Here is a 27184-nt window from a genome sequence, read left to right on the forward strand (position 1 = left end):
AGTGTAGGAAAAGGCCATTCAGCCCATTGTGCCTGCATTCTCTCTTTAGAAGACAGCTCAGCATCGTCTTCAAAAGGGCAACTTGGGATGGCAATAGATGCTGGTAAGCCAGCAATGCCCACATCCCGCAAGTGAATAAAACAAATATTAATATCTTCTGGCAATCTACTGCTGCCCCCCCACATCCCCACCACACCCTTGCTCACTATTCCTCTCAACTAATCATGTAATGTTCTTTTAAATGCTTCACTTGAACCTGCCTCCACCACTTTTTCACGCAAAGCATACCCTAACTCCTCGCTGAGTGAAAAGGTTATTTTTCTCACATCGCTCTTGTTTCACACACGCACCACTTTAAATCTATGCCCTCTCGTTCTTTTCTCTTTTATGAGCAGGAACAGTTTCTGCCCATCTGCTCTGTCCAGCCCATTCGTGATTTCAAAAGTCTCTTCCAAAGCTCCTCACAACCTTCTTCTTCTCTGCAAGGAAAACAGTTCCGCTTTTTTCAATCCATCCTCCTAATTGAAGTTTCTGATTCTTGGGGCCATTGTTGTAAACTAGCTAACAGCAACATTTTCTTCCATGGGGCACTGATCTGGGATGCTCTCTCCGCCATTTCAGAGGGCAATTAAGTGTCAACCACATTGCGACGTGTTTGGACAATGGGTCAACAAGAAAAGATGGCAAATTTACTTCCCCTAATGAAGAACACCAGATAGGCTTTTACAACAATCAGTAATGCCATGGAAGTACTTCAGAAAAAGGTTTTCCAGAGTTTACCTGGGATGGATGGGTTGACTATTGAGGAAAGGTTGGTCAGTCTGGGCTTGTATGTGTTGGAGTTTAGAAGAGTAAGAGGGCGCTTGACAGGGTGAATAGAAATAGAGGCCACCGTTCAAAAATAATGGGTTGAATATTTAAGACAGAGATGAGGAGAATTCGAGACATAGAGTCATTGAGTTATACCGGCCCTTCTGGTCAGCATGGAGGAGTTGGACCAAAAGCTCTGTTTCCATGCTACATAACTCTATGCCTCTACGTTTTCTCACACAGTGTCAGGAGTCTTTGAAACTCTCTTGAAAAATACCGCAAGCAGAATTTTTGAATATTTTTAAAATATTTTGACAAGCTAGAGAGTGAAGGGTTACAGAACAGATGGGAATAATGTAGAATAATCAGGTCAACCATGACGTTACTGAAGAGAGAGTCAGCTCAAGGGCTGAATAGCTGACTCCTTCTTCTCACTCCTGTGTATGTACACAAGTATTATCATAAGGGTCTCAGGATTATTTTTTATTATTCATTCCCTGGGATGTGAGCATTTGTTGTCCAGTATTAATTTTCTCAAAAAGATGGGGGTAGTACTTAGGATGGACTCAGTTTGAGTTATAAGGAGAGGCTGGAAAGACTGGGACATTTTTCACTGGAGCTCAGGAGGTTGATAAACCTTATAGGAAGGTGAATGGAAGGTGTCTCCTCCCTAGGATGGGGGATTTCAAGACCAGGGGGCATATTTTTAAGGTGAGTGGAGGAAGATTTAAAGAAGGCATAAGGTGTAATTTGAAACTTTCAGAAGAAGTGGTGGAAACGGGTACAGTTACAAGATTTTAAAGACATTAGATAAATACAAGAGTGAGACAATTTTGGAGGGATATGTGGCAAGCGTAGGCGGGAGGGACTAGTTTGGGATTATGACTGGTTGGTCCAAAGGGTCTGTCTCTGTGTTGTATGACCTGATGACTCCTATTATGGGCAAGAATGCTTGCTCCTCAGTGAGGTATGGGTGACACTGTTGGGGTCAGCACACTTGATGAAGATGGATAAGGGGAAGGACAATTGTGGAGATTTTGCAACAATCCAGCAGTTTCTCGAAGGTTTGGTCAATGCCTACTCTTTCAGTTCTCAATGTTTCACCCTCCTCCTCCCTTAACATCACTGACTAAAGATTGGGGAAGGGTTTCAGGTCGACAGGTGCCATCTGACCTCTGGAGTAGAATCTACCCAGCGTCTGATTGAGGTCGACAATGAAGAGCAAGTCCAGGTAATCGAAAATAAACATCAATCTCACACTAATCATGAACAACTGATCTATCATCCAATGTGTTTTCACTGGGTCTTTTATACATTGTAACTGCATCCATTTCCACCACTGCCTCTAGAGGTTCATTCCACACTCGAACTACTCTCTGTGTAAAAAAAACTGCCCCGCTTGGCTTTTTTATCTTTTTCTCCCCTCACCTTAAAAATACACCCCCAGACTTGAAGTCCCCCACCCTAGGGAAAAAACATCAGTCATTCACCTTATCTATACACCTCATAATTTTATAAACCTCTATAAAGTCACCCCTCAAAATCTTCACTTTGCGCTATCTAAGCTCATTCCTGAAGTATCGTTGATCAATTTTCAGTCTGTTCCCTGAACCTAGACTCCATAACAAAGAGAAGACCATTCACTACCACATTCTGAATAGCAATTATTGCCAGCTTTAGTTTTAAACCCAAATTCAAATTCAGTTCTTTGAAGTATTTTGCCCTCTGGATCACTACTGCAGTATTAGAAAGCATAGACGTGTTAACAAAACAATGGTAAACACTCTTCACATTTTACATACTTCTCGTCACTATACTGTCTTCTCATCCCCCACAAATCTCTCCTATCATTTATGTTCTCCTTCTCCTATTTCGCTTCAAGCCTCTCACCCCTCCACTCAGCATGCCCTCTGAACTCCCCTCATTCCCCTCACTCCACTGCCAGCCATATCTTAATTGACAGCCTTTCTCAGGAAGGCTGTGGGTTAATCCCAGGCGAAAGTGAGGACTGCAGAAGCTGGAGATTAGAGTCGAGAGTGTGGTGCTGGAAAAGCACAGTTCAGGCGGCATCCCAGGTGCGGGAGAATCGATGTTTCGGGCAGAAGACCTTCATCAGGAATAAGGCTGTGAGCCTCAGGGGTGGAGAAATAAATGGGAGGGAGGTGGGGCTGGGGAGAAGGTAGCTGAGAGTGCAATAGGTGGATGGAGATGGGGGTAAAGGTGATTACTTACAGTGTGGAAACAGGCCCTTCGGCCCAACAAGTCCACACCGATCCGCCAAAGTGCAACCCACCCATACATTTACCCCTTCACCTAGCACTATGGGCAATTTAGCATGGCCAATTCACCTGACTTGCACATTTTTGGACTGTGGGAGGAAACCAGAACACCCGGAGGAAACCCACGCAGACACTGGGAGAATGTGCAAAATCCACACAGATAGTCACCTGAGGCAGGAAGTGAACCCGGGTCTCTGGTGCTGTGAGGCAGCAATGCTAACCACTGTGCCACCGTGCCACCCGCTAACATCGGAGGGGAGGGTGGAGTGGATAGGTTGGAAGGATGATGGACAAGTAGGACAGGTCATGAGGGCGGTGCTGAGCTGGAAGGTTGGAACTGGGGTAAGGTGGGGGGAGGGGAAATGAGGAAACTGGAGAAATCCATATTGATGCCCTGGAGTTGGAGGGTCTCGAGGCAGATGATGAGGTGTTCTTCTTCCAGGTGTCGGGTGGTAAAGGAATGGAAATGGAGGAGGCCCAGGATCTGCACGTCCTCAGCAGAGTGGGAGGGGAAATTAAAGTGTTCAGCCATTGTGCGGTGGGGTTGGTTGCTGCGGGTGTCCCTGAGATGTTCTCTGAAGTGCCCTGTGAGTAGGCGTCCAGTCTCCCCAATGTAGAGGAGACGGCATCGGGAGCAATGACACATGTGGAAGTGCAGGTGAAATTTTGACGGTTATGGAAGGGTCTTTTGGGACCTTGGACGGAGGTGAGGGGGGAGGTGTGGGCGCAGGTTTTGCAATTCCTGCGGTGGAAGGGGAAGGTGCCGGGAGGGGAGGATGGGTTGTTGGAGGGGCATGGACCTGACGAGGTAGTCACAGAGAGAATGGTCTTTACGGAAAGCGGATAGGGATCGGGAGGGAAATATATCCCTGGTGATGGTGGTTATTCCCAACCCAGCGCTTTAAGCAGAAAATGTAGGTTGTTGATCTCAGTGCAGTACTGAGGGAGTTCTGCACTGTCAGGGATCGTGCCTTTCAGATCAGAGACAAAACAATCGCCCCATGTGCTGTCTTGGGAGGCTATAAATATCCCACAGCAATATTTTGAAAAGCAGTGGAGTTCTCCTGTGTTCTGGTCAATATTTATCCCCTCTTGCAACATTACTAAAATAGGTGATGTAGTCATTCTCACATTGCTGTTTTCACATTGATATGTGTTGACTGCTGCATTGCACATATTAATAAGCAACTGCATTTTAAACAGTACTTCATTGGCTTTGAATCACTTTGGGACATCCTGTGGACATAAAAGAACACTATATAAATACAAGTCCTTCTTTTGAAGTCTTTCAAAAGGGATGTGATACCTCACTGATCAAATAAATACACATGACAACATGCCACAAAAGCCAGTAAACAACTCATTTCCTGATATTTCCAAAGGGGAGACAAGCAGTCCACAAATTTTCACTCACGCCCACAAACACTCCTTTCACAGAGTCATGGTGATGTACAGCACGGAAACAGGACCTTCGGTCCAACTCGTTCATGCTGACCAGCTATGCAGAAACATTATGTTTTCCCATGTTCTAATTGCCTCCTAAGGTCATAAAACCAATTTCTGGTTCTCAGTGTTCAGCCCTTCTCCATGAACACCACTGACTGAAGGCAGGAGAAGGGTTTCAGATCAACAGCTGCCATCTGACTTCGGTGACAGAATCTTCCCAGCGTCGAACTGAGGAGGGCAATGGTGCTGGAAGAGCACAGCAATTCAGGCAGCATCCGAGGACAGGCAAAATCGACGTTTCGGGCAAAAGCCCTTCATCAGGAATAAAGGCAGATAGCCTGAAGCGTGCAGAGATAAGCTAGAGGAGGGTGGGGGTGGGGATAGAGTAGCATAGAGTACAATAGGTCAGTGGGGGAGGAGATGAAGGTGATAGGTCAGGGAGGAGAGGGTGGAGTGGATAGGTGGCCGGAGTCCGTGTGGGATGAGTTGGTTACGGAGGCAGGCACTGAGGAAGCAAATGTGGCTGTAGTAGCGGGTTTGCTTCAGGACATGGTTGAAGAGCTTCAGGGCAGAGGAAATGACCTGGGAGTTGCAATGGGAGAGAGACTCCCTGAGATTCTTGTAGAGAGAGGAGGAAAACTTCTTCAAGGCAGGCATCCTTGCAAGAGGATTCGCAGTAGGGTTAAAATCAACAAGGTAAAAACAATGACTGCAGATGCTGGAAACCTTGCTTCCTCAGTGCCTGCCTCCGTAACCAACTCATCCCACACGGACTCCGGCCACCTATCCACTCCACCCTCTCCTCCCTGACCTATCTCCTTCATCTCCTCCCCCACTGACCTATTGTACTCTATGCTACTGTATCCCCACCTCCACCCTCCTCTAGCTTATCTCTCCACGCTTCAGGCTATCTGCCTTTATTCCTGATGAAGGGCTTTTGCCCGAAACGTCGATTTTGCCTGTCCTCGGATGCTGCCTGAATTGCTGTGCTCTTCCAGCACCACTGATCCAGAATCTGGTTTAAACTAACTCTGCAGGGGCATGGGAACCCAGACTGTAGCTTTAGGGTGCAGGACCTGGAGTGTAGGGAGGTTAGGAACATGGCATCAATTTCAAAGGAGGATGCCTGTAAACAGGAAAGTGGCTTGAAGTGTGTATACTTCAATGCAAGAAGTATACGAAATAAGGTAGGTGAACTTGCAGCGTGGGTTGGTACCTGGGACTTCGATGTTGTGGCGATGACGGAGACATGGGTAGAACAGGGACAGGATTGGCTGTTGCAGGTCCCAGGGTTTAAATGTTTTAGTAGGGTCAGAGGTGGGGGTAAAAGAGGGGGAGGTGTGGCATTGCTTGTCAAAGATAGTATTACAGCTGTGGAAAGGACGATGGATGAAGACTCGCCATCTGAGGTAGTTTGGGCTGAGGTTAGGAATAGGAAAGGTGAGCTCAGCCTGTTAGGAGCTTTTTACAGGCCTCCTAATAGTCCTAGAAACGTAGAAGAAAGGATTGCGAGGATGATTCAAGAGAAGAGTGAAAGTAATAGGGTGGTTGTTATGGGGGACTTTAACTTTCCTGATATTGATTGGGAAAGCTATAGCTCAAGTTCGTTAGATGGGTCAGTGTTTGTCCAATGTGTGCAGGAGGGTTTCCTGACACAATATGTAGATAGGCCAACAAGAGGTGAGGCCATACTGGATTTGATTCTGGGTAACGAACCAGGCCAGGTGTTAGAATTAGAGGTAGGTGAGCACTTTGGACACAGTGACCACAATTCGGTGACTTTTACTCTAGTGATGGAGAGGGATAAGCGTGCACTACAGGGCAACAGTTATAGCTGGGGGCAGGGAAATTATGATGCGGTGAGGCATGACTTAGGATGTGTGGCTTGGAAAAGTAAGCTTCAAGGCAAGGGCGTAATTGATATGTGAGGAGCAAATATTGAGTGTCCTTGATAAGTATGTACCCGTCAGGCAGGGAGGAAAGGGTCGTGTGAGGGAGCCTTGGTTTAATAAGGAATTGGAATCCCTTGTTAAATGGAAGAGGGCGGCCTATGTAAAGATGAGGCGTGAAGGTTCAATTGGGGTGATTGAGAGTTATAAGGTAGCCAGGAAGGACCTGAAGAGAGAGCTAAGAGCAGCAAGGAGGGGACATGAAAGGTCCTTAGTTGGTAGGATTAGGGAAAACCCTAAGGCTTTCTATAGGTATGTCAGGAATAAAAGAATGACTAGGGTAGGAATAGGTCCAGTCAAGGATAGTAGTGGGAAGTTGCGTGTGGAGGCTGAAGAGATTGGGGAGACACTGAATGAATACTTTTCGTCAGTATTCAATCAGGAACAGGACATTGTTGTCAATGTGAATACTGAGTCACAATTAAGTAGAATGGATGGCTTTGAGGTATGTAGAGAAGAGGTGTTGGAAATTCTGGAAAGGGTGAAAATAGATAAGTCCCCTGGGCCTGATGGCATTTATCCTAGGATTCTCTGGGAAGCAAGGGAGGAGATTGCAGAGCCATTGGCCTTGATTTTTATGTCCTCATTGTCTACAGGAGTAGTGCCAGAAGATTAGAGGCTAGCAAATGTGGTTCCCTTGTTCAAGAAGGGGAGTAGGGATAACCCTAGTAACTATAGGCCGGTGAGTCTCACTTCTGTTGTGGGCAAAATCTTAGAGAGAATTGTAAGGGATAGGATTTATGAACATCTGGATAGGAATAATGTGATCAAGGATAGTCAGCATGGTTTTGTGAAGGGCAGGTCGTGCCTCACAAACCTTATTGAATTCTTTGAGAAGGTGAATAAGGAGGTGGACGAGGGGAAAGCGGTAGATGTGGTGTACATGGATTTTAGTAAGGGATTTGATAAGGTTCCCCATGGTAGACTACTGCAAAAAATACGGAGGTATGGCATTGAGGGTGAGTTGGAGGTTTGGATTAGGAGTTGGCTGGCCGGAAGAAGACAGAGGGTAGTAGTTGATGGCAAAGGTTCATCTTGGAGTGCCGTCACTAGCGGTGTTCCACAAGGATCTGTTTTGGGACCATTGCTGTTTGTCATTTTTATAAATGACCTGGAGAAGGGGTTAGAAGGTTGGGTGAGCAAGTTTGCAGATGATACGAAAGTCGGAGGAGTTGTAGACAGTGAGGAAGGACGTGGCAGGTTACAGCGGGATATAGATAAGCTGCAGAACTGGGCAGAAAGGTGGCAAATGGAGTTCAATGTAGCTAAGTGTGAGGTGATTCACTTTGGTAAGAGTAACAAAAAGATGGGGTACTGGGCTAATGGTCGGATACTTGGTAGTGTGGATGAGCAGAGGGATCTTGGTGTCCATGTACACAGATCTTTGAAAGTTGCCACCCAGGTAAATAGTGCGGTGAAGAAGGCATATGGCGTACTGGCTTTTATTGGTGGAGGAATTGAGTTCCGGAGCCCTGAGGTCATGTTGCAGTTGTATAAGACTCTGGTGCGGCCACATCTGGAGTATTGTGTGCAGTTTTGGTTGCCATACTATAGGAAGGATGTGGAGGCACTGGAACGGGTGCAGAGGAGGTTTACCAGGATGTTGCCTGGTATGGTAGAAAGATCGTATGAGGAAAGGCTGAGGCACTTGGGGTTGTTTTCATTGGAGAAAAGAAGGTTTGGGGTGACTTGATAGAGGTGTACAAGATGATTAGGGGTTTAGATAGGGTCGACAGTGAGAATCTTTTTCCACGTATAGAGTCAGCTATTACAAGGGGGCACAGCTTTAAATTAAGGGGGGGTAGGTATAGGACAGATGTTAGGGGTAGGTTCTTTACTCAGCGAGTCGTGAGTTTGTGGAATGCCCTGCCAGTAGCAGTGGTGGACTCTCCCTCATTATGGGCATTTAAGCGGGCATTGGATAGGCATATGGAGGATAGTGGACTTGTGTAGGTTAGGTGGGCTTGGATCGGGGCAACATCGAGGGCCGAAGGGCCTGTACTGCGCTGTATTCTTCTATGTTCTATGTTCTATGAGTCTCTCTCCCACTGCAACTCCCAGGTCATTTCCTCTGCCCTGAAGCTCTTCAACCATGTCCTGAAGCAAACCCGCTACTACAGCCACATTTGCTTCCTCAGTGCCTGCCTCCGTAACCAACTCATCCCACACGGACTCCGGCCATCTATCCACTCCACCCTCTCCTCCCTGACCTATCACCTTCATCTCCTCCCCCACTGACCTATTGTACTCTATGCTACTCTATCCCCACTCCCACCCTCCTCTAGCTTATCTCTCCTCGCTTCAGGCTCTCAGCCTTTATTCCTGATGAAGGGCTTTTGCCCGAAACGTCGATTTTGCCTGTCCTCGGATGCTGCCTGAATTGCTGTGCTCTTCCAGCACCATTGATCCAGAATCTGGTTTCCAGCATCTGCAGTCATTGTTTTTACCTGAGGTGAGCAATGCAGAGCGAGTTTGATTTAACTTTTGGTTAACATAGAACAAGTGTCCGTCTCACGTCATTGTGTTTTTGGAAAAGAAATTCCAAACTTCCACTATTCTTTGTGCTCCCTAAGTTCACTCCTGAAGGGTCTGGCTCTATTCCCTGATCCTGCATCACCAGGAGAAGGCAGCTCACCCCCACCTTCTAAAGGGCAATTAGGGAGGAGTGATAAATGCTAACCTGCAATCTTCTTCCTGACCTCTCCGCCCCCATCCCAGTCTGACCTATCACCCTTACCTTGACCTCTTTCCACCTACCGCATTTCCAACGCCCCTCCCCCAAGTCCCTCCTCCCTACCTTTTATCTTAGCCTGCTGGACACACTTTCCTCATTCCTGAAGAAGGGCTTATGCCCGAAACATCGATTCTCCTGTTCCCTGGATGCTGCCTGACCTGCTGCGCTGTTCCAGCAACACATTTTCAGCTCTGATAAATGCTGGGCCCAGCCAGCGATGACATGCATGGCCCAGAATCAATAAACAAAAACTTAATCAAATCCGCTGCCAAAAGTTTGGATGAAGAACTTGCACAGACATTTTCGCGTCCACAGCTTTAATCACCTCCTCAATGACGTGGAGAAGTGTCACAAGATCTGTAACATTTTCACAAATGGTCTCATTGGTTCCAGCAGTGTTGGAATAGTCATGCCTAAACGTGAACACAGAATCCCTATAGTGCAGATAGAGTCCATTTGGCCCATTGAGTCTGCTCTGACCCTCCAAAGAGCAACCCATCCAAACACATTATCCCACATGACCAATTCAAGTAGCCTACACATCCTTGGATACTATTTGGCAGTTTAGCATGGCCAATTTACCTAACCTGCACATCTTTGGACTGTGAGAGGAAACCAAAATACACGGATGAAACCCACGCAGATACGGACACAGACTGTCGCCCGAGGCTGGGATCGAATCCGGGTCCCTGGCGTTGTGAGGCAGCAGTGCTAACCACTGAGCCACCAGGCAATGAGGAGGAAGCATCAGGCCTGATGTCACCATCCTGCTCACGCCCCCCTTTTCAATATCACTTTTTTTTTCTCAGTTCGAGCAAAGCTGACATACTTGCCAATGTACCTTGGAACATCTTTTTTTAAAGACTGCCATTCCTGTGGGAAGATGAGACAACATGTTTTGACAGAGTGTCTTGTTATGATCTGGGAGGGAATATCTGTCAGAGCTGGAGATCTGATAGTCACTGTCAGAAGGAAAACAGATGGATACATGAGAGACAGAGAGAGAGAGAATAGCAACAAGTTTATGGTGAAAAGAAGAAGTGAAATCTGTGGTTCTCTCAAATAAACTCTTACAGTGCAGAACAGTCCCTGTTGCTGGAACCTTGCCATGCCTAAATGCATTAGCTTACACAGCAACAATAGGTAATGCCCTCAAAGCCACTGTCACTGTGCATGAAGCCACTTGAGACTTCTCTCTGAGGTATAATTTGATCCAATAGAAGTCTATTTGTTTTATTTCTTTTCAGTCACTGCCAAGGTGGCAATGGAGTGTAATGAGTCTTAGATAAATCAACAGGCTTTAGAGAAATGGTAAAAATTGGGAGTAAGCCAGTATTCTCAGCCCTTGTTGTTAAATTTATTTATACTGTTGGGCGGATAGCCAATTGCATCAATGATGTAATTCACACACACAAAAAAAAACTTCCCAATAAATACGTATTAAAAATAGCCAAAGGGAGAGACATTGGTGTCAATACTGTTGGTAAATCTTTCCCTTTGAAAAGAAGGGGAAAAGCCACACCATGCCAAGCTGCATTTACACTGTGCCTTTCATTTGTAAAGGTGCTTCACCAGAACTTGGCCCAGGAAGTGGAAATGGGGCTAAATATTCACAGCACAGAAACAGGCCATTTGGCCCACTACCTCTTTGCCAGGTGAAAAAGACAGCAATCCTATTTTCCCATGGACAGGAAGAGAAAGTCAGCGGATCTGGCAGTGTCTGTGCAAACAGCAACAGAGTTAAGGTGTGAAGTCCAATGTGACCCGTTGGCAATCCAGAGTGGGTGCCAGTGAGAGATGTTAATGGCAGTTTTACTGAAAGCTGGGGAAAGTTCATGGCCTGAGTTGCTGAGCTCCTAAAGTCTGTGAAGATGCTTAATGGGAAGATGTGGAGCTGTTCCTCCAGCTGGTATTAGGCTTCACTAAAGCAGGCAAGGACAGAATCGTTAGCATAAGAACAAGATCCTAGAATCATAGAATGGAATCATAGAATCCCTTCAATGTGGAAGCAGGCCATTCTGCCTATCAAGTCTACACTGACCATCTGAGAAGCATCTCACCTTGACTCAATGCTCCACCATATCCTTGTAACCCTGCAATTCCCATGGCTAATCCATCTATCCTGCACATCCCCAGACAGCATGGGCAATTTAGCATGACCAACTCAACTAATGGGGAATTGAAGTGGCTATGCTTGTAGACAGAGCGAAAGCATTCTGCAAAGTGGTCACTCAGTCTGCGTTTGGTCTCATCAGTACAAAGGACACCACGTTGCAGACAGTAAACGAAGGAGACTAGATTGAAAGAAGTAAAACGCTGCTTTGACTGTAAGGGGCCTTGGACAGTGAAGAGTCAAAAGGTGAATAGGCAAGCATTACACCTCGCTACTGCAGGGCAAGGTGGGAAGGGATGGGAGGGAACTAAGAAAAGTGTTAAGAGTGATGGAGGAGTGGGCCAGGGTTTCCAGGAAGGAATGGGCCCTGCGGAATGCCAACAGTGGGGGGGACAGGAGGGTGTGATCGTTGGTTGCATCCTCCTGGAGGTGGTGGAAATGACAAAGAATGTTCCTTTGAATGCGGCGTCTTGTGGGATCGTGAATGAGGACAAGGAAAGCCTTATTGACAAGGGGACAGGGGTAAACAGTAAGGGCAGAAGTGTGGGAAATGGGCCAGACACAGTTAACGGCCTTGTTTAGCACAGCAGAAGTGGGGACTGGAAGGGGAGTGGGTGCTGGAAATCAGCTGTTGTGGACAAAGGAAGTCATGTTAGAAACACCTTCATGAAATATGTGGCAGATATGGAGAAGCTGGGAGAATAGAATGAAGTCCTTATAGGAAGCATGGGAGTCAGTGGACTTGTAATAGATATTGGTAGACAGTCTATCCTCAAAAATGGAAACCGTGAAGTCGAGAAAAGAAAGGGAAGAATCAGACATGGACCAGGTGATGGTGAGAGAAGCTGGCAACAGCACTGACAATATCACAGACATGCTGAAGAAAGAGTTTACAGGAGGGTCTCCCCATGTGTAGGACCAGAACAAGGAATGTTCTGCACGCCCCTCACAAAAGACAGGCATAACTGCAATCACAGGTTAAAAACAATGACTGCAGATGCTGGAAACCAGATTCTGGATTAGTGGTGCTGGAAAAGCACAGCAGTTCAGGCTGCATCCGAGGAGCAGTAAATTGCCAGACAATGGAAAAAGTGTGACAAATTAAGGGTGAAAGTGTTCACTGAGAAATTCATCTCAGCCAGGCAGAGGAGGGGGATGGTGATGATGGATGGCAGGTGCTTTATCCTCTGTTCACGAAGAAGTGGACTGCTCTCAACTCATACTGGCGGGAGATGAAGGTTTTGAGGGATTGGATACTCATACTGAAGAGGAGGTAGCTAAGGCCAGGAAACTCGACATTGGTGCAAAAGCGGAGGACAACAGAAGGCCCACAAACGGAGTTGGGAAGGATTGGACAAGGTGTCGATAATGAAGAGTAATGATAGGAAAAAAAAAACAAGCTCAGTGGGGAAGGAACAGGCTGAAACAATGGGTCTTTCAAGGCAGTAGTGCTTAGAGGTTTGGGGAAGATGACAGAAGCTGGCTTTGTGGGTTTGGATGACTACAATGTGGGAGAAGACAGGAGCTGAGGACAGTGACAATCCAGGGAACAATGGTGGATGTTCAGTGGTGGGGTCATGATGCAAAAGGTGACAGGAAGAAGAGTAAGAGACACTATCCTGTAGGTTATGAAAACTCACGTGCAGGTCTTGAAAGATGTGTTGACTGCCTCTACCACTCTTTTATAGAAATAGAATCCCTCCAGTGTGGAAACAGGCTCTTCGTCCCAAAAGTCCACACCAACCCTCCGAAGAGTAACCCACACAGGCCCATTCCCCTCCCCTATTATCCTATATTTATCCCTGATTATTACACCTAACATACACATCCCTAAACACTATGGACAATTTAGCATGGCCAATTCCATGACAATTCCAACACCTCTATGGAGTACCCCTTCGGTGGGATTAGGCATAAGGGTTACAGTGGAGGTAGGACATCAAGGCCTAGATCTGCACCCCCTATGTAGCAATCTTTCTCTTCTTCTGAGGCTGACATCCACACTGACCATCACCACTCTGATAGCAGCCTCTTCCCTCACAGAGTCATACAGCATGGAAACAGACCCTTCGGTCCAACTCGTCCATGCCAACCAGGTATCCAAATCTTAACTAGTCCCATTTACCTGCATTTGGCCCATATCCCTCTAAACTTTTTCTATTCATGTATCTGTTCAAATGTCTTTTAAATATTGTAATTGTACCAGAAGCCACCACTTCCTCTGACAGCTCATTCCATACACACACCACCCTCTGCATGAAAAAGTTGCCCCTTAGGTCCCTTTTAAATCTTTCCCCTCTCACCTTAAACCCATGCCCTCCAGTTTTGGACTTTCCCATCTAGACCTCTCCAGGATCAGGATGATGTGACGCTGTGCTTGAAAGAAAGACAAAATGGACGTTTGTTACCATTGTTCCTCCTCTCGTGCCTCACTGCTTCCAAAGGCAAGTGTTCAGTCTCAATCAGAAAGAGGGATCCAGAAGGACAGTGTGACTAAACACCTTTGACAGCTAATAGGGACATGGAGACCAGCTCCTCCCCATCAGCTTGCTTGCATTCATCAAATCTCTGTTGTAGCCATATCAGACTCTGCCTGCCCCCTTGTCACTACTTCAAAAATCGGCTGAGGACTTCAACCTCTTCCCAATACTTCAGCAAGGGCTTTTCTGTATAGATATTCCATCACTCACACTGAGGTCGCCACTGCATACCCGCAATTCAATTTTTCGTCACTGGATCATTGGATGTTTCTGGTCTGCCCTCGAATCTGTCGAGCCTCCTAGACTTGGCGAAAGGAGTATCCAACCAGGAGCGGTGCTTCATTGCTCTGTAGCATCAAGGGAAAGCATATGGAGAAACCCTGCCTGCATTTGGCAAATAGCAAAGCTTCTAATGATCCTAAACAAAAACAGAAATTGCTGGGAAAACTCAGCAGACATGCCCAGCTTCTCCAGCTACTATGATTCTGATTTCCAGCATCCACTGTTCTTTGCTTTTTCTCTCCCTCTATTGATCCCAGTTCAGTCTCCCTCAGACATCCGGTGAGTTTCAGCTCTTCCACCATCTTGGCCAAGCGACGTTCAAGCTCTTCCACCATGACTTGATGCTATGGAATTCTACTGCTTATGCCAGAAATCTAACAAGAACTACGAACACAGGGAAGACCCAGAAATCATGAAACAGTGATTCTCCTTGTTGTGACGGCATCAGGAAATTACAATAAAATGAAAACTTAAGTCGAAAAGTATTTCCAGTGTATGTGTGGAATGAAACTAGGTTGAAAAATCCTGAATCTCTCTGCTCTTCCTTCCCACTTACCCTGCTCCCGACAAACACAGCTTATTTTCTAGACAGGCTTCGGGGACTTCTGTGCCTGGGCCTGTCCTCCTCACCTGCTTTTTTCCACTCTTTTTCCTTTTCCCCGTCTTCCTCTCTCAGTTTAATTAAGCTTTTGCTCAAACTTACCGGATAAAGAGAGCTCTTTGGTTGGAAGGTGGCTTTGACGGGGTTCTGGAACAGCAGCGGCAGCCAGGTGGACTGTGAAGCCCGGAGCAGGAATCTCGAACCTGCATGGAGTGGGCCCCTGGAGATGGCATGGCATGGCATGGACTGGTTTAGCCTGGAGTGGGACACTAGCGGCAGTACAGTGTGGGCTGGTGTAGCCCAGAGTGGGACACTAGCGGCAGTACAGTGTGGGTTGGTCTAGCCCAGAGTGGGGCCTCTAGCGGCAGTACAGTGTGGGCTGGTGTAGCACAGAGTGGGGACTCTAGCGGCAGTACAATGTGGGCTGGTGTAGCGCAGAGTGGGAACTGTAGTGGCAATACAGTGTGGGCTGGTGTAGCCCAGTGTGGGGACTCTAGCAGCAGTACAGTGTGGGCTGGTGTCGCCCAGAGTAGGGTCACTAGCAGCAGCACTGTGTGGGCTGGTGTAGCCTGGAGTGGGACTCTAGTGACAGTACAGTGTCGACTGGTGTAGCCCAGAGTGGGGACTGTAGCAGCAGTATAGTGTGGGCTGGTTAGCACAGAGTGGGGACTCTAGCGGCAGTACAGTGTGGGCTGGTGTAGCACAGAGTGGGGATTCTAGCGGCAGTATAGTGCGGGCTGGTGTAGCACAGAGTGGGGATTCTAGCGGCAGTATAGTGTGGGCTGGTGTAGCCCAGAGTCGGGACTCTAGCGGCAGTACAGCGTGGGCTGGTGTAGCCTGGAGTGGGACTCTAGCGGCAGTACAGTGTGGGCTGGTGTAGCACAGAGTGGGGATTCTAGCGGCAGTATAGTGCGGGCTGGTGTAGCACAGAGTGGGGATTCTAGCGGCAGTATAGTGCGGGCTGGTGTAGCACAGAGTGGGGATTCTAGCGGCAGTACAGTGTGGGCTGGTGTAGCCCAGAGTCGGGACTCTAGCGGCAGTACAGCGTGGGCTGGTGTAGCCTGGAGTGGGACTCTAGCGGCAGTACAGTGTGGGCTGATGTAGCACAGAGTAGGACTCTAGCGGCAGTACAGTGTGGGTTAGTGTAGCACAGAGTGGGGACTTTAGCGGCAGTACAGTGTGGGCTGGTGTAGCCCAGAGTGGGGACTCTAGCGGCAGTACAGTGTGGGCTGGTGTAGCCCAGAGTGGGGACTCTAGCGGCAGTACAGTGTGGGCTGGTGTAGCCCAGAGTGGGGACTCTAGCGGCAGTACAGTGTGGGCTGGTGTCGCCCAGAGTGGGGTCATTGGCAGCAGCACTGTGTGGGCTGGTGTAGCCCAGAGTGGGGACTCTAGCGGCAGTACAGTGTGGGCTGGTGTAGCACAGAATGGGGAGTTTAGCGGCGGAGAAGGAGAAATGGAACTCTCTTTAAGTTATCTTTCTTTATGTTTTATTGTTTTTTAAATGATGTGAATGGTGTCTATGCATGGTGATGCTACATACTTTTCACTATACATTCAGTTCTGCTATAACATGCGTTTCTTAAACATGAATTGACTAAAATGCAATTGATGAATTTTGACCGCTATTTGTAGAACACAAACTTTCCTTACCTGCATTGGATATAATGTGATTCCAGTACTATTGGTCTAAATTGTGCTACTCCACGCAATTTTCTTATAACGCTGGATCGCATGGAAACAGAACTATCACATTATATCAGAACACACTGCATTTTTTTTTCTTTTTTACAGTTCCCTAAACTGAGGAGATTCTAAATCTCCTGGTTATATTTTCTTTCCCGCACTACCGCCTAACAGCGGTAGCACGCTGCATTTGTTTTTGCAGGTGTGAGACACAGTGAAAGACAGCAGGTGTGCAAACCTTTATTCAATTCCCACCACCAGGAAGAAAGGAAACATCCCAGTGGCCAGTGACAAGCAATGCCGTTCTCATCAAAGGGCAATGTCGCGCAATCAAAAAGTGAAGGGGAGGGCAGACAATAGACAATAGGTGCAGGAGTAGGCCATTCTGCCCTTCGAGCCTGCACCACCATTCAATATGATCATGGCTGATCATCCTTAATCAGTATCCTGTTCCTGCCTTATCTCCATGACCCTTGATTCCACTATCCTTGAGAGCTCTATCCAACTCTTTCTTAAATGAATCCAGAGACTGGGCCTCCACTGCCCTCTGGGGCAGAGCATTCCACACAGCCACCACTCTCTGGGTGAAGAAGTTTCTCCTCATCTCTGTCCTAAATGGTCTACCCCGTATTTTTAAGCTGTGTCCTCTGGTTCAGCACTCACCCATCAGCGGAAACATGATTCCTGCCTCCAGAGTATCCAATTCTTTAATAATCTTATATGTCTCAATCAGATCCCCTCTCAGTCTTCTAAACTCAAGGGTATACAAGCCCAGTCGCTCCAATCTTTCAACATAAGATAGTCCCGCCATTCCAGGAATTGACCTCGTGAACCTACGCTGCACTCCCTCAATAGCTAGAATGTCTTTCCTCAAATTTGGAGACCAGAACTGCACACAGTACTCGAGGTGTGGTCTCACCAGGGCCCTGTACAGCTGCAGAAGAACCTCTTTGCTTCTATACTCAATCCCTCTTGTTATGAAGGCCAGCATACTATTAGCCTTCTTCACTACCTGCTGTACCTGCATGCATACCTTCATTGACTGGTGTACAAGAACACCCATATCTCTTTGTACTGCCCCTTTACCTAAATTGATTCCATTTAGGTAGTAATCTGCCTTCCTGTTCTTGCCACCAAAGTGGATAACCATATATTTATACACATTAAACTGCATCTGCCATGCATCTGACCACTCACCTAACCTGTCCAGGTCACCCTGTAATCTCCTAACATCCTCCTCACATTTCACCCTGCCACCCAGCTTAGTATCATCAGCAAATTTGCTAATGTTATTACTAATACCATCTTCTATATCATTAACATATATTGTAAAAAGCTGCGGTCCCAGCACTGATCCCTGTGGTACCCCACTGGTCACTGCCTGCCATTCCGAAATGGAGCAGTTTATCAGTACTCTTTGTTTCCCATCAGCCAACCAACTTTCAATCCAAGTTAGTACTTTGCCCCCAATACCATGCGTCCTGATTTTGCTCACTAACCTCCTATATGGGACTTTATCAAAAGCTTTCTGAAAGTCCAGGTACACCACATCTACTGGATCTCCCTCATCAATATAGAGTTGGACGGGGAAATAAGACACTCCACTACGCTGCATTTTGTATTGGATACAAATGATAATAAATGATTGAATTCAATTCATTGAAATCCTCAGCTGCCCTCCTTCACCATGACCCCCTGCTAACTGTGGCTCTGCCACAACTGCTCGAGCTCCCCTGCTCGGCACCCTCCCTCACTGTTGCTGTCTGCTACTGGAGGTTCCATTACACCAGGTTTCTCTTTAAAATGCAACCATCTTATTTACTGCAACTGAATGCCTTTATGCTATTGATGTGCCCATTCTTACTACTCCTTAAGTAAAGGGAGTTCCTCTTGAATTCCCTATTCAAATTATTTCCTCCTGTCTTATATTCATGACTGGTTGTTTCAGCCTTCCCAGATGTGGGAGCATATTCCCTATGTTAACCTTATTAAACGTTTGCACGATCTTATACATGAGGACAACCCCCCCCCCCCCCCCCCCCCCCCCCCCGCCCCACCCCCATCCCAGTCTTCATTTCTCTGCAGCAAAGAGACATAGCCTTTTCACTTTATTGCTGACAGGTATAAAATGTCTCTACTTACGTGGAACATTCAGAGGAATGGATAGATAAATATCCCACAGAACTCTGTTACTGAACAATAAACTGTTGTTCATTTCAGATATTTGCTTGATGAACCTTGAAGAACTGGTCAACACCAAACAACAGACAGTAAATGGCAAGCTCGCTATGCAAAGGGTTGTAAAAGGTTATAGCACTGGGGAATTCAGAGATCATAAACCATACGAGCAATCACTGAGGAAAAATATTAGCGCAGCTTCAACTTTACAGTCTCCAGATAAGCTAGGTAAAGGTGATCTCATCGAAGTAAATAAAGTTACATGAGCCCGATAAGGCAATCTCATGTTATTACTCCAAAGAGAAGCCAATAGAACCAGGGGAAATTAGTGCAAGAGTATTTTTAGATGATGTTGACAGGGAGAACTTAGTAGAAACCTCCATGGCAACAGACAGCACAGAGGGAGACCATTCAGCCTCTCATGCCTATGCCAGCGCTTTGTAAAAACATCAAGTCCCACTCCACATTCTCTCTCCCATTAGCCCTGCAAACTTACTTTTCACATCAAATTGTTCCTTTGGGAAAAGATATTCAAAAATACTAACATGACATATCAACATACATCCCCTGTTATATTTCCTCATCACATTCAAACAAGCAATCAGTTATAATTTACAAATAGAGGTTCCCAAAAAAAAAAGAATTGGCAAAGGAGGCAAAAAATATGTATGACCACAGATTGGGTTTATCAGACAGACTTGAAAAATGACACAAAACCCTCTCTATCTGACCTGTAGCCTAAAGAAGCAGTGAACTGTGATCTCAGCCACACTTTGCTTAACAGCTAATAGACTGTGTTATCACGGAGAGACACAACTTCATATCATTCAACAGATTAACAGGTTTTCTGATCTGCTGCACGCAGTTGCATGGAATATGTGCTAACGTGTACAGAATATCATGCAACACTGTACATCTACAGCTCGGCAGCTACCAATGTAAACCTGATATCACTATATTATAGACAGGATAAGAAATAGAGGCAAGACGGAGTCATTCAGCACAGAAAACCTGCTCTGCTATTTAATATGGTTATGGCTGATCTAAGTGTAGCCTTGATGTCCGTTTCTTGTTTCCTTGTCCCCACAGCTCTTGACTCTGTTTAAAATGAAAACTCTATTTAACACAGCCTTGAATACAATCAATGACTGGGGAAGAGATCATCAACCCTCTGACAGAAGAATTTCCTCTTTATCCCTAATGGAAATGGGATATCCGTCACTTTTCAACCATGCCCCTTTGCTCTCATAACCTGACATATTTCAACAAAATTGCCTTGCGTTCTACAAACCACTGACATTTTTTACAACCGACTTGACACTGACATTTTTTACAAACCCACCGACTCCCACAACTACCTGGATTACACCTCTTCCCACCCTATCTCTTGCAAAAATGCCATCCCATATTCCCAATTCCTCCGCCTCCGCCGTATCTGCTCCCAGGAGGACCAGTCCCACCACAGAACACACCAGATGGCCTCCTTCTTTAGAGACCGCAATTTCCCTTCCCACGTGGTTAAAGATGCCCTCCAATGCATCTCGTCCACATCCCGCACCTCCGCCCTCAGACCCCACCCCTCCAACCGTAACAAGGACAGAACGCCCCTGGTGCTCACCTTCCACCCTACAAACCTCCGCATAAACCAAATCATCTGCCGACATTTCCGCCACATCCAAACAGACACCACCACCAGGGATATATTTCTCTCCCCACCCCTTTCCGCCTTCCGCAAAGACCGTTCCCTCCGTGACTACCTGGTCAGGTCCACGCCCCCCTATGACCCACCCTCCCATCCTGGCACTTTCCCCTGCCACCGCAGGAACTGTAAAACCTGTGCCCACACCTCCTCCCTCACCTCTATCCAAGGCCCTAAAGGAGCCTTCCATATCCATCAACATTTTACCTGCACATCCACTAATATCATTTATTGTATCCGTTGCTCCCGATGCGGTCTCCTCTACACTGGGGAGACTGGGCGCCTCCTAGCAGAGCGCTTTAGGGAACATCTCCGAGACACCCGCCAATCAACCAAACCGATCCGTGGCCCAACATTTCAACTCCTCCTCCCACTCTGTCGAGGACATGGAGGTCCTGGGCCTCCTTCACCGCCGCTCCCTCACCACCAGACGCCTGGAGGAAGAATGCCTCATTTTCCGCCTCGGAACACTTCAACCCCAGGGCATCAATGTGGACTTCAACAGCTTCCTCATTTCCTCTTCCCCCACCTCATCCTAGTTTCAAACTTCCAATCCCCTTGACTTGTCCGGACTTGTCCGACTTGCCTAGCTCCTTTTCCACCTATCCACTCCACCCGCTCCTCCCTGACCTATCACCTTCATCTCCTCCTCCACTCACCCATTGTACTCTATGCTACTCTCTCCCCACCCCCACCCTCCCCTAGCTTATCTCTCCACGCTTCAGGCTCTCTGCCTTTATTCCTGATGAAGGGCTTTTGCCCGAAACGTCGATTTTGCTGAAGCTCCTCGATGCTGCCTGAACTGCTGTGCTCTTCCAGCACCATTGATCCAGAATCTGGTTTCCAGCATCTGCAGTCATTGTTTTTACCTTAAAAAAACTGTTCAACTTTTCATTGAACAAGCATATCTGACCATTTAGGATGGACAATTAGCCAGTGGAGCCCTTATCATAGAGTCTCAGAGTTACAGCATGGAAACAGACCCTTTGGTTCAACCAGTCCATGCTGACCATAATCCCGAATTAAACAAATCCCACCTGCCTGCACTTGCCCCATATCCCTCCAAACTTTTCTTATTTGGATATTTATTTAAGTATCTTATAAATTCAGTTATAAATAAATATATCCACATCCACTACTTCCTCTGGAAGTTCATTGCACACATGAACCACTCTGTGTAAAAAAAAACTCTCTATGACTTTTTTAAATCTTTCTCCTCTCACCATAAAAACATGCCCCCTACTCTTGAAATCTTGAAAAGACACCTACTGTTCACCTTATATATACTCCTCATTATTTTATAAACCTCTGTAAAGTTCAGCCTTATGTCCCGTGAACAAAGTTCTACTCTGCGAAGAGGGATATGCTCCTTGTTGTATCCTTGTATACGTACAGAGCAGTACCAGCTTATTTTGGTAAACCCGGATCAAAATTTTCCATCCAATCATCAATTGAGTAGCATGTATCTCCAGGCCACGAGGTCTCACCCCAACGGACTTGAGCACCAACTCTTTAAAGGCACCTCATGCCAATCTGGCTATTGTTTACTCCTCGATCAACATATTACAAGGCAAAATGTTTCTCATTCCATGAGCTCATTTGGTGGAATTGTAGAATCCCTACAGTGCGGAAACAGGCCATTCAGCCCAACAGGTCCACACCGACCCTCCGAACAGTAACCCACCCAGGCCCATTCCCCTACCCTAATACTCTACATTTACCCCTGATTAATGCACCAGATTTACACATCCCTGAATACTATGGGCAATTTTAGCATGACCAACTCACCGAAACTGGACCTTACATGTGCGCTAAAATGTAACATATTTTCTATACTACAACTGCTTTGGCTATGCTAAATTGCATTGTAGTATCCAGTGATGTGCAGGCTAGGCAGATTAGCCCTGTGGGAAATACAGGGTTACAGGTATAGGTTAGTTCTGGGAGGGACACTCTTCAGACGGTCAGTTAGGAGTCGATGGGCCGAATGGCCTGCTTCCAAACTGTGGAGATTCTATGATTCGAGTGCTTAGTAAGGAAAGGTAAAGACATCATTGGCGTACCAGGCCATAAGGTCGTGTGTGTGTGATTGAGAGAGAGGGCTAATAAAATTTTAACCTGAGAGTCCCCACATTGCGAGAGAAAGGGGAGAGAGATTGAAAATCAATTCATATGGAAAACAGCATGAATGCAAAACATACTTGAAGGGAAACATGGTAACCTCAGTTGGTAGCACGGAGTGAACCCACGCTGCTGGTAGCTCACTTGTGTTGCAAACCGAGTTAGCCATCCCCAACTTTAAAAGTAGAGTGTTTTTGGCATGTCTGGAGATTGTGCAAGAGTTTCGGGGTGAGAGGGTGGAATAGTGCGAGACGAACAAAACATCAGCTGTTTCAGTCGAGGAACACTGTTGCTTTAAGTTACCGAGAAGCCCAGCCCCTTAGAGGTCTGCTGTCAGCCTCTCGCCCATTCATAAAGACGCCAGCAACTTGACGGAAGCGACAGTAGCACAGACCCTGTCATTTCAACCCTGTCAGATTCAATTTACCAGAGCAATCCGCACGCTCAATTCAGAGAAAAATCAATTCATATGGAAAACAGCATGAATGCAAAACATACTTGAAGGGAAACATCTCTGTCAATTCAAATCTCCATTACAACTGAACACCTTGAAGCTAAATATCAACTGCAAAACAAAAGGATGATTTAGTTTAAATGAGGCACAGAATGTTCAAATAAGCCTCTTGTCACCGCTGCAACAAAGGTGTCAATTGTCTACCCTCACAAGGATGCTCAGAAATAAATAACACTGAACACTATTAAATACAAAACCACATCTTTAGGTCTAACAACGAGTCCCTCTGGAGTAGTTGTAATACTTACTGTGTAAGCTTTCGTCTTCGACATTGGAAACGGACATTTTCAGTCTTTTTTCTTCTTTCCCCCCCAAACACACAATATATTTCAGCTCTTATTTTCTAAATATTTCCTCGCTGCGGTCGGTCGATCAAAAATCTGATCAGGAATCTGATGTTGTTCTCTAATAATGTCTCTTTTCTTCCCCCGCACCCCCCTGCTTTACCCTTCTGTTCCCCCACAGTCGGTCCAGCTCTCTCCTCTCCCTCTCTCTGTTTCCCTGTCTTTCTGCCCGTGGTCTACCGAAGCATATACCCGAAAAAAAAACAGAACGTGCAAAGATGCACGTCAAAAGCTGCTCTGCTCAGCTCCATTGATCATGTGAGCTATGGGAGGGAGCAGCTATGTAAACAAAGAGCGAAGGGAACGTCTTATAAAAGACCTTCCTCTCCAACAGGGAAAAAAAAAGAAGCATTGAACCCACACAGCTTCAGCCTGGAAGGAACAGCAGGCACCACAAGTTAGTACAGGGAACTTTTTTTTTCAAACATCAAGTCTCAGCTCCAGCAGTGTAGCCAGTGAGATGGTGCACAATACATTAATGCTGCTTGCATTGCAGTGTACCAAATGGAAGGAGAGGTTGGAAAAAATTAGATTGTTTTCTCTAGGGCGTAGGAGGCTGAGGGGGCAACCTGACAGAGTCGTCGAGACGTACAGCATGGAAACAGACCCTTCGGTCCAAGCCAACGAGATATCCCAACCCAATCCAGTCCCACCAGCCAGCACCCGAGCCATATCCCTCCAAACCCTTCCTATTCATATACCCATCCAACTGCCTCTTAAATGTTGCAATTGTACCAGCCTCCACCACTTCCTCTGGCAACTCATTCCATACTCGTACCACCCTCTGTGTGAAAAAGTTGCCCCTTAGGTCTCTTTTATATCTTTCCCCTCTCACCCTAAATCTATGCCCTCTAGTTCTGGACTCCCCGATCCAGGGAAAGGACTTTGTCTACTTATCCTATCCATGCCCCTCATGATTTTGTAAACCTCTATAAGGTCACCCCTCAGCCTCTGACGCTATGGGGAAAACAACCCTAACCTGTTCAGCCTCTCCCTATAGCTCAAACCCTCCAACCCTGGCAACATCCTTGTAAATCTTTTCTGAACTCTTTCAAGTTTCACAACATCTTTCTGATAGGAAGGAGACCAGAATTGCACGCAATATTCCAACAGTGGCCTAACTAATGTCCCTACAGCTGCAAAATGACCTTCCCACTCCTGTATTCAATACTCTGACCAATAAATAGTCACAGGTGAGGTACAGTTAGTAAGTTTGCAGATGACACCAAAATTGGAGGTGTAGTGGACAGCGAAGAGGGTTACCTCAGATTACAACAGGATCTGGACCAAATGGGCCAAGTGGCTGAGAAATGGCAGATGGAGTTTAATTCAGATAAATGCGAGGTGCTGCATTTTGGGAAAGCAAATCTTAGCAGGACCTATACACTTAATGGTAAGGTCCTAGGGAGTGTTGTTGAACAAAGAGACCTTGGAGTGCAGATTCATAGCTCCTTGAAAGTGGAGTCGCAGGTAGATAGGATAGTGAAGAAGGCATTTGGTATGCTTTCCTTAATTGGTCAGAGAATTGAGTACAGGAGTTGGGAGGTCATGTTGCAGCTGGACAGGACATTGGTTAGGCCACTGTTGGAATATTGCATGCAATTCTAATCTTCCTATTGGAAAGATGTTGTGAAACTTGAAAGGGTTCAGAAAAGATTTACAAAGATCTTGCCAGGGCTGGAGGATTTGAGCTATAGGGAGAGGCTGAACAGGCTGCGCCTGTTTTCCCTGGAGTGTCGGAGGCTGAGGGGTGACCTTATAGAGGTTTACAAAATGATGAGGGGCATGGAAAAGATAAATAGACAAAGTCTTTTCCCTTGGGCCGGAGAGTCCAGAACTAGAGGGCATAGGTTTAGGGTAAGAGGGGAAAGATATAAAAGAGACTTTAGGGGCAGCTTTTTCACGCAAAGGGTGGTACGTGTATGGAATGAGCTGCCAGAGGACATGGTGGAGACTGGTACAATTGCAACATTTAAGAGGCATTTGCATGGGTAAATGAATAGGAAGGGTTTGGAGGGATATGGGCCGGGTGCTGGTAGGTGGGACTAGATTGGGTTGGGATATCTGATTGCATGGACGGGTTGGACCGAAGGGTCTGTTTCCATGCTGTACATTTCTATGACTCTATGACTCTAAATGAAAGCATACCAAGCACTTTCTTCACTATCCTATCTACCTGCGACTCCACTTTCAAGGAGCTATGAACCTGCACTCCAAGGTCTCTGTTCAGCAACACTCTCTAGGACCTTACCATTAAGTATATAAGTCCTGCTAAGATTTGCTTTCCCTCGCATTTATCTGAATTAAATTCCATCTACCACTTCTCAGCCCATTGGCCCATCTGATCAAGATCCCTTTGTAATCTGAGGTAACCTTCTTCGCTGTCCATATTACCTCCAATTTTGGTGTCACCTGGAAACTTACTAACTGTACCTCTTATGCTCGCATCCAAATTATTTATGTAAATAACAAAAAGCAGAGGACCCAGCACCGATCTTTGTGGCACTCCACTGGTCACTGGCCTCCAGTCTGAAAAACAATCCTCCACCACCATCCTCTGTCTTCCATCTTTGAGCCAGTTCTGTATCCAAATGGCTAGTTCTCCCTGTATTCCATGAGATCTAACCTTGCTAATCAGTCTCCCATGGGGAACCTTGTCGAACGCCTTACTGAGGTCCATATAGATCACATCTACTGCTTTGCCCTCATCAATCCTCTTTGTTACTTCCTCAAAAAATGCAGTCAAGTTTGTGAGACATGATTTCCCACACACAAAGACATGTTGACTATCCCTAATCAATCCTTGCCTTTCCAAATACATGTACATTCTATCCCTCAGGATTCCCTCCAACAATCTGCCCACCACCGACGTCAGGCTCACTGGTCTATAGTTCCCTGGCTTGTCCTTACCACCCTTCTTAAACAGTGGCACCACGGTAGCCAACCTCCAGTCTTCTGGCACCTCACCTGTGACTATTGATGATACAAATATCTCAGCAAAACTTCTTAACCAAATATCTTAACCAAACCCTCAATTTCGCTAGTCATCCAGCATTCCCAATACCTACCATCCTTTCCTTTCACCCTAACAGGAATATACTTTCTCTGGATTCTTGTTATTCCTGAAGGCTTCCCATTTTCCAGCTGTCCCTTTACCTGCGAACATCTGCCCCCAATCAGCTTTCGAAAGTTCTTGCCTAATTAGCCTTTCTCCAATTTAGAACTTCAATTTTTAGATCTGGTCTATCCTTTTCCACCACTATTTTAAATCTAATAGAATTATGGTTGATGGCCCCAAAGTGCTCCCCCACTGACACCTCAGTCATCTGCCCTGCCTTATTTCCCAATAATAGGTCAAGTTTTGCACCTTCTCTAGTAGGTACATCCACATACTGAATCAGAAAATTGTCTTGTACACACTTAACAAATTCCTCTCCATCTAAATCCTAAACACTATGGCAGTCCCAGTCTATGTTTGGAAAATTAAAATCCATGACCATAACCACCCTATTATTTTTACAGATATCTGAGATCACCTTACAAGTTTGTTTGAAAATGTGTTGCTGGAAAAGCGCAGCAAGTCAGGCAGCATCCAAGGAACAGGAGAATTGACGTTTCGGGCATAAGGAATCCTGAAGAAGGGCTTATGCCCGAAACGTCGATTCTCCTGTTCCTTGGATGCTGCCTGACCTGCTGAGCTTTTCCAGCAACACATTTTCAGCTCTGATCTCCAGCATCTGCAGCCCTCACTTTTTCTTACAAGTTTGTTTCTCAATTTCCCTCTGACAGTTAGGGGGTCTATAATACAAACCCAATAAGGTGATATCCCTTTCTTATTTCTCAGTTCCACCCAAATAACGTCCCGGATGTATTTCCAGGAATATCCTCCCTCAGTAAAGCTATAATGCTAGCCCTTATCAAAAACACCACTCCCCCTCCTATTCTATCCTT

At 46.3% G+C, this 27184-nt stretch overlaps 1 protein-coding gene across 1 annotated transcript in view; it reads right to left on the reverse strand.

The window, feature by feature from the left end:
• The window catches only part of LOC122553835 (BCL2/adenovirus E1B 19 kDa protein-interacting protein 3-like), a 44898-nt gene extending 21503 nt beyond the window's left edge, over window positions 1-23395 (reverse strand). Inside the window, exon 1 of the mRNA XM_043698271.2 lies at window positions 23138-23395. Within this exon, the coding sequence (XP_043554206.1) occupies window positions 23138-23174 (37 nt within the window). The 5' untranslated portion in view covers window positions 23175-23395. The remainder of the gene's footprint in view (window positions 1-23137) is intronic.
• Window positions 23396-27184: the final 3789 nt, after the last annotated feature.

The sequence above is a fragment of the Chiloscyllium plagiosum genome, unplaced genomic scaffold, assembly GCF_037043375.1.
Source record: "Chiloscyllium plagiosum isolate Xiang-an unplaced genomic scaffold, Cpla_swu_hap1 HiC_scaffold_1, whole genome shotgun sequence".
NCBI lineage: Eukaryota > Metazoa > Chordata > Chondrichthyes > Orectolobiformes > Hemiscylliidae > Chiloscyllium > Chiloscyllium plagiosum.